Source organism: Pongo abelii, chromosome 1 (assembly GCF_028885655.2).
Source record: "Pongo abelii isolate AG06213 chromosome 1, NHGRI_mPonAbe1-v2.0_pri, whole genome shotgun sequence".
Classification (NCBI taxonomy): Eukaryota; Metazoa; Chordata; class Mammalia; order Primates; family Hominidae; genus Pongo; species Pongo abelii.
Window position 1 is genome coordinate 221,307,779 of NC_071985.2, and position 8,193 is coordinate 221,315,971.

Consider the following 8,193-nt stretch of genomic DNA (forward strand, 5'->3'; position numbering starts at 1 on the left):
TATAAAGTTTAGAGGTATGGTGTCAATTTCTTCCAGAGAATCCTTCACCTAAGCCCTGAGACCACTCATACCCTCAGTGGCACCTCTCTTCCACCAGCATGAGTGAATAAACTGCTACATTAGGTGATATAAAAACCACAAGGCCATTCGATACATGGAGTTTTTTTTCTGATTTTGTGGGACGACTCCTCTGCTTTTATAAAGCTATTTTAACTATAAAATGTTTTTGTAATTTTGATGTGGCCCAAAGATCTCCCAACAACACTACTTTCAGATTGTATTTTTTCTGTCTAATGTCCGGAACAGATCAAACACTTCCCTGCCCCAAACTCAGGAAATGCAGGTCATATATTAGTAAAATTCCATCAGTGTTCGTGGAGTTCATGAATGAATGAATTTTTTTTTTCCACAGAGCCTCCCTCAGTCTCCCAGACTGGAGTGCAATGGTGCAATCTTGGCTCACTGCAACCATTGCCTCCTGGGTTCAAGCAATTCTTCCACCTCAGCCTCCTGAGTAGCTGGATTACAGGCACCTGCCATCATCCCCAGCTAATTTTTGCATTTTTGAAGAGATGGGATTTCACCATGTTGGCCTGGCTGGTCTTGAACACCTGAACTCAGGTGATTCACCCAACTTGGCCTCCCAAATTGCTGGGATGAGCTACTTCACCAAGCCTTGAATGAATGAATTCTTGACTTCCACCCTCTCCCTGACACTGTCAATTTCATGATTCACGAATTTAGTATGGATATCTGATATGAATGGATATCTGACACAATCCATTCATCTGCAGAGAGCCCAAAACCCAATCGGGATTAACTGGGTGGAGCTTCAGAAATCCAATCAGATATCACTTGTTGATTGGAAGCTAGCAGTGGATACTTGGAGGGGTGTGGGTGGGAGTTGTGATTAGAAAGGTAAATAAAAGCTTCTAAAGACCCACAGAAAAGACCCAAAGTCTTCAAGCCTGGAGTTCCTGCTTTGTTCTTCCTGTGGTCTCAGCACCCTGCAAACTGAGTCCAGATCTGGTAAGTCACTAATTTCTGTAAGGACACTCCCATGTGACATACAGTCAGCTGGTCTGGGATGGTGACAGTGCAACCTAAGATGGCATAGAGTTATATCCTGTTTTTTGTTTTTTTTTTCTCATATGAACAATTTGAAGTTTTGAATTTTTTCCTCTAAATGCAGTTTTGTCTTTATTTCAAAAATTGGATTGTGCTTTGGTTTATGTTATTTCATAATTCTTGATGGGAGCAGTGACTGATGCCTATAACCCCAACACCTTGGGAGGCCAAGGTGGGGGGATCATTTCAGCCCAGGGGTTTGAGACCAACCTGGGCAACAAGGCAAAAATGCATCTCTACCAAATATTCTTGTTTTTTAAGGGGGATGGAGACTTGATCTGTTGCCAAGGCTGTAGTGCAGTGGCATGATCTCGACTCATTGCAACCTCCACCTCCCAGGCTCAAGCAATTCTCATGCTTCAGCCTCCTGAGTAGCTGGTATTACATCCATCTGCCACCATGCCTGGCTAATTTTTGTATTTTTAGTAGAGGTGGGGTTTCACCATACTGGCCAGTTTGGTCTTGAACTTCTGACCTCAAGTGATCCACCTGCCTTGGCCTCCCTAAGTGGTGGAATTACAGCTGTGAATCAATGGTGGTCGGCTTCTACAAAAAAAATTTTTTTTAATTAGCCGGGCATGGTGGCTGAGATGGGAGAATTACTTGAGCCTGGAAGATTGAGGCTGCAGTGAGCCATGCTCACACCACTGCTGTACTCCAGCCTGGGCAACAGAATAAAACCCTGTTGAAAAAAAAAATCTTAACCAAAGAGGATCTTTGACCTTAATCTTAAATGAATCACATCCTCACTGTAACTCTTCCACCTGAATGGAGACATGGGTGTAGGGGTGTATGCCTGTAATCCCAGCTACGTGGAAGGCTGAAGCATGAGAATCACTTGAACCTGGGAAGTGGAGGTTACAGTGATCCCAGATGGTGCCACTGCACTCCAGCCTGGGCATCAGCTCCCCCTACTCCAAAAACAAGTAAATTATACCACCCAGGTGATCACTGGATACATGAAGATTTCTACTGTGTTTTCTTAGGGACTGTCATGTCTGTCTTTGTAAAACTGTTTTAACTCTGAAATATTTTGATAAATTTGATGTGGCCAAGGATCCCTCAACGAAGATACTCTCAAGTTTTTTCTTTCTGTCTAATGTCAGGAAGAGATTCAACCCTTCCCTATCTCACACTCAGGACTATGAAAGGCACATATCAGTAAAGCTCCATGTTTGTGGAGTGAATCAGTGAATGAGTCCTGGACTTTCACCCTATCCCTAAATCTTTCACTTTGATGGATGAATATCTAATTCAATCAGTTAACCTCAGGATTAACTGGGTGGGGCTTAAGAAGTCTAATCAAATGTAGTTCTCTCTCTCTCTTTTTTTTTTTTTTTGAATCTAGCCTATTTCCCAGGCTAGAGTGCAGTGGTATAATGTCAGCTCACTGCAACTTCTGCCTCCTGGGTTCAAGTGATCCTCCTGCCTCAGCCTCCCTTGTAGCTTGCACTACAGGCACACAGCACTGCACCAGACTAATTTTTGTAATTTTAGTAGAGGTAGGGTTTTACCATGTTCGCCAGGCTGGTCTTGAACTCCTGACCTCAGATGATCCACCTTCCTTGGCTTCCCAATGTGCTGGGATTACAGGTGTAAGTCACCACGCACAGCCAAAGTGGTTCATTTTCAATATGTGTAAAAGATGTGTATTGGAAACATCTGTCTTGTGAATAATGCATAACACTGTCACATAGATTTCAAAGCTTCTCACTGAAATGTTCAATAATGAGACTGGGGTGGAGGCTCATGCCTGGAATCCCAGCACTTTGGAAGGCCAAGGTGGGTGGATTGTTTCAGTCTAGGAGTTCAAGACCAGCCTGGACAACATAGTGAAACCCACTGTCTTTACAAAAAGTCAAAAAATAAAAGATTAGTTGGGCATGGTGATGCCTGCCCATGGTCCCAGCTACTCGAGAGGCTGAGGTGGAAGAATCCTTTGAGCCTGGGAGGTCAAAGCTGCACTGAGCAGAGATCACAGCACTGCACTCCAGCCTGGGTGACAGAGCAAGATGCTGTCAGAAAGAAAGAGAGAGAGAGGAAGAAAGAAAGAAAGAAGGGAGGGAGGGAGAGAGAGAAGGAAGAAAGGAAGGAAGGAAGGAAGAAAGGAAGGAAGGAAGGAAGGAAGGAAGGAAGGAAGGAAGGAAGGAAGGAAGGAAGGAAGGAAGGAAGGAAGGAAAGAAAAAGAAAGAAAGAAAGAAAGAAAAAAGAAAGAAAGAAAGAGAAAGAAAGAAAGGGAAGGAAAAAAGGAAGGAAAGAAAGAAAGAGAAAGAAAGGAAGGAAGGAAGAAGGGAGGGAAAAAAAGAAAGAAGGGAGGGAGAGAGGGAAAGAAGGAAAGAAGGAAGAGAGAAAGAGAAAGAAAGCTTAAATAATGAAAAGAAAACAAATAGAACCAGTTCTAGGGATGCCCCATGAGTGTTCCCAGCCAGCTTATTTGTAGGAACAGAAAATGTAGGCATGTAGGCTTGTGACTCTTCCATTCCCATTGTTTTAGAACCTTGAGTAATTAGAAATTTCCCCAAAGTTGGGAGGGATTAGCTTTCAGGTTCCTCCATATTCACTATTCACTGGATGGAGCACTGGATAGAAAGGAAGGGCTAGTGGTGGTCCTGCCTTCTCACTGCTGGGAAGACGCTCGTGCTGATGCAGCAGAGGCAGAAGCCTGGCTTTGTGGCCACTTAGTACAGAGTAGAATTGGAGTAAACCGAGGGCTCTTTCACCACTGCCAGAGCAGTGACTTTGGCCATAGGAGAAGATGAAATTGCATGGGCTTGGCCTGAGAGTGATGCCTTTTCTCTGGACTTGTCCTGTGGAACTTTTCCTTGCAGATTGGTGAAGATGAGCATCCGGGCTCCACCCAGACTTCTGGAGCTAGCAGTGCAGAATCTGCTGAGGGACCAGGTCTTGACCATCTCTACCCTGGAGGAGCTGCCCATGGAACTTTTCCCCCCACTGTTCATGGAGGCCTTCAACAGGAGACACTGTGAGGCCCTGAAGCTGATGGTGCAGGCCTGGCCCTTCCGCCGCCTCCCTCTGAGGCCTCTGATAAAGATGGCTTGTCTGGAGACCTTCCAAGCTGTGCTCGATGGGCTTGATGCACTGTTTACCCATGGGGTTCATATCAGGTGAGGTGGGCCAGGTGGGCTGGTGGGGAGGGCCCAGGTGTCCAGAGAAGGAACAGCTGGGTCATTAGAAGTGGGGAGGCCCAAGAGGGGATGACGCTGGTAAGAAAGCTCAGAAAGGCCTTGGCCATTCCCCAGCTCCTCAGGGAAAGGACTGCTCACCACCCAGGGTCCATGGAGGTAACAGGAACCTCCCCTCTAGTGGCACTGAAAGGCGCCACGAAAAGTGAGAACTGGGCCGGGCACAGTGGCTCACAGTGTAATCTCATCACTTTGGGAGGCCGAGGTCAAGAGTTTCAGACCAGCCTGTCCAACATGGTAAACCCCGACTCTACTAAAAATACAAAAATTTGCTGGGCATGGTGGTGGACTCCTGTAATCCCAGACACTTGTGAAGTTGAGGCAGGAGAATCATTTGAACCTGGGAGGTGGAGGTTGCAGTGAGCCAAGATCACATCACTGCACTCCAGCTGGGGAGACAGTGGGAAACTTCATCTCAAATAAAAAAGTGGAACCGGGCAGGATCCAAGGGGAAAACAGGGTGCAGAACAGTCAGAGAGAGGGAGAAGCAGCAGCAAAGGGAGCAGCTGCTATCCAGGATGTGGAGTTTAAGTTCAGAAGTAAGTCCTTGAATTCTCAGCCTCACCTCTATTTTCCCACAGGAGGTGGAAACTTCAAGTGCTGGATTTACAGGAAGTCAGTGAGAACTTCTGGATGGTTTGGTCTGAAGCCATGGCCCATGGGTGCTTCCCCAATGCCATGAGGAACAGAAAACCAGTGCCAGACTGTCCAAGGATGAGAGAACAGCAGCCCTTGACTGTCTTCATAGATCTTTGCCTCAAGAACATGATTCTGGATGAATACCTCACCTGCCTCCTTCTGTGGGTCAAGCAGAGGAAAGATGTACTACACCTGTGCTGTAAGAAGCTGAAAATTTTGGGAATGCCCTTCCACAACATCAGAAGCATCCTGAAAATGGTGAACCTAGACTGTATCCAGGAGGTGGAAGTGAATTGCAATTGGATACTGCCCATCCTGACACAGTTTACCCCATACCTGGGCCAAATGAGGAATCTTCAGAAGCTTTATCTCTCCCACATGGATGTCTCTCACTATGTTTACCCAAAACAGAAGGAGTTTGTTACCCAGTTCACAACTCAGTTCCTCAAGCTGCACTACCTCCAAAAGCTTTATATGAACTCTGTTTCTTTCCTCGAAGGCCACCTGGACCAGCTGCTCAGGTGAGGGAGGGTGGTGAGCTTTCTCTGTAGACCACAGCAGAGCCTATGTTACAGTAAACGCTAGTGGGCATCTACTGTGAGCCAGCCTATGAGGATGTAACAGTGAAGGGAACACTAGCATGTCCATGCATTGCCCTGTTGGCGGCCCTGTCCTGAAATGGTTATCATGCAAGCATCTCAATAGAGACAGAGGGATCAGCTAGTGGAGATGCTATAGAGAGGCTGCCATGCTAGGAAGCTAGCTACTGGGGAGTTCAGATCTAATGAGGGTGCCTTTCTGAATTCTTCCTGAGGACGTGTGTCTAAGTTAAGATGATGAAAACTAGGCCAGGGATGGTGGCTCATGCCTGTAATCCTAGCACTTTGGGAGTCTGAAGCAAGAGGATAACTTGAGCCTAGGAGTTTAAGACCAGTCTGGGTAACAGAGCAAGACCCCTGTCAGAAATGAATAAATAATAACAATAACAAACAACATAACTGTTTTTTTGAGATGGAGTTTCACTTTGATTGTCCAGGCTAGAGTGCAGTTGTGCCATCTCAGCTCACTTCAACCTCTGCCTCCCAGGTTCAAGCGATTCTCCTGCCTCAGCCTCCCGAGTACCTGGGATTACAAGCATGAGCCACCACACCTATCTACTTTTTATATTTTAAGTAAAGACAGGGTTTCACCATGTTGGCCAGGCTGTTCTCCAACTCCTGACCTCAGGTGGTCCACTCGCCTCAGCCTCCCAAAGTGCTGGGATTATAGGCATGAGCCACCGCGCCCAGCCAAAAAGCTAATTTTTAAGAAGATGATGGGAAGTAGGGAAGTGAAGTGGGCACTGAAGGGGGGAATGCTCAGCAAACCTGCACATTTCAGAATATAAGCTTTGTGCCCCACAGCTTGGTGAACATGAATGATCCCATCTCTAATTCCCTGTTTTAATAGGTTGTTTTGAGCTCCAGCTAAATTAATTACCTAGGAAATGCATGATTCTGAAACAGAGGGTCAAGGAGTAGGCACAAAGAATGGTGAAAGTGATAGATTGCTTGCCAATGATACAAGCATGTCAGGGAAGCCTGCAGCCCGCTCACCCTAGCTGATGTTGCAGGATCCTGCCTGGATTTGTCCTTTATGCCTGCATCTCCACTGGGCTCCTGTGGCCCAGAGATGTGGTTTTCTGCCTGACAGATGAGGAAAGGGGGCTTTAGGGATTCTGTGAACTTGATCCATTGCTGTAAATGATGGTGAAAAGACTCAGCCTCAAATGGAATTATTTTTCTCTTTTTTTTTTTTTTGCTTTTTGTTTTGATACAAAATCTCCCTCTGTCACCCAGGCTGGAGTGCAGTGGCATGATCTCTGCTCACTGCAACCTGCACCTCCTGGGTTCCAGTGATTCTACTGCCTCAGCCTCCCAAGTAGCTGGAGTTGCAGGCACCCACCACCACACCTGGCTAATGTTTGCATATTTAGTAGAGGTGGGTTTTGCCATGATCGCTAGGCTGGTCTCAAACTCCAGATCTCAAGTAATCCACCAGTCTCAGCCTCCCAGTGTTCTGGGATTGCAGGAGTGAGATACCGCATGGGGCCTAAAGTGGAACTGATCTCAATGGCAAAGCTCTTCGTCATGCTGAATCTGAAGTGCTGACCATCAGACCATCAGAATGATCCTGGACTTGGGCAAAATGGTCTCCTTCCATCACTTTGAAGTCATTTGCCACCGCCCTCCACTCACCCTTATGATTCCCCAGAACTAACTTCTTGCTCTCTCTCCCCAGCTGTCTAAAGACCTCATTAAAGATCCTCACAATAACTAACTGTGTGCTTTTGGAATCAGACTTGAGACATCTGTCCCAGAGCCTGAGCATCAGTCAGCTAAAGACCCTGGACCTGAGTGGCATCAGACTGGCCAATTTCAGTCTTGTGCCTCTCCAAGTTCTGCTAGAAAAAGTTGCAGCCACCCTTGAGTACCTGGACTTAGATGACTGTGGCATCATAGACTCCCAAGTCAATGCCATCCTGCCTGCCCTGAGCCGCTGCTTTGAGCTCACTGCCTTCAGCTTCTGTGGAAATCCCATCTCCATGGCCACCCTGGAGAACCTGCTGTGCCACACAATCAGACTCAACAACTTATGCACGCAGCTGTATCCTGCCCCACGGGAGAGTTATGATGCTGATGGTACTCTCTGCTGGAGCAGATTTGCCCAACTTAAGGCTGAGCTGATGAAGAGACTGAGGGACTTAAGGCACCCTAAGAGGATCTTGTTCTGTACTGACTACTGCCCTCACTGTGGCAACAGGTCATTTTATGACCTGGAGTCGTCAGATCATCGCTGCTGTTGAATACCTGCCTATTTGGATGGATTTGTCAAGCACTTTCTTCTGGACACTTGGAAACTAAAACCCAGGTCTTAGGTACATCCTAAAGGGAGCACAGAACCCATCGTTTCAGACACAGGCTCTGAAAATGGGAAAGGAAAGGTGATCAAGCAGGGGCCAGACTTGGGGGAAATGTTGACCTGGATTCATTGGGACTTTGGGGACCTGTGTCCTGTACAGTTGAAAATGGGAATCTGAATGTCCAGAATGGAATTCAGGCTTGAGAATACATGAGGGAGTTCCCCTTGCATGGATGGTTGTAAAGAAACAATCAGAAATAAAGGGAAACTGAGTGGAAACTGTCTGGTGCCCTCTATTATCAAGTAACCTGTTTTCCAGCTT

General features: G+C 46.6%; 1 protein-coding gene across 1 annotated transcript; it reads left to right on the forward strand.

Moving 5' to 3' along the window:
- The first annotated feature begins 982 nt into the window (after nt 1-982).
- LOC100442345 (PRAME family member 5) lies at nt 983-7,815 on the forward strand. The gene is made up of 4 exons (XM_024232590.2): nt 983-1,029; nt 3,945-4,253; nt 4,913-5,491; nt 7,251-7,815. Exons 2-4 carry the CDS (start codon nt 3,967-3,969, stop codon nt 7,813-7,815), a joined length of 1,431 nt encoding a protein of 476 aa, XP_024088358.2. The 5' UTR covers nt 983-1,029; nt 3,945-3,966.
- Nucleotides 7,816-8,193: the final 378 nt, after the last annotated feature.

Bases quoted from the DNA above. Each gene is read 5' to 3' on its own strand.
- LOC100442345 (XM_024232590.2), top strand. From the start codon at position 3,967: ATGAGCATCCGGGCTCCACCCAGACTTCTGGAGCTAGCAGTGCAGAAT. The intron at 4,254-4,912 runs GTGAGGTGGGCC...ATTTTCCCACAG, and splicing joins ACCCATGGGGTTCATATCAG to GAGGTGGAAACTTCAAGTGC. The intron at 5,492-7,250 runs GTGAGGGAGGGT...CTCTCTCCCCAG, and splicing joins CACCTGGACCAGCTGCTCAG to CTGTCTAAAGACCTCATTAA.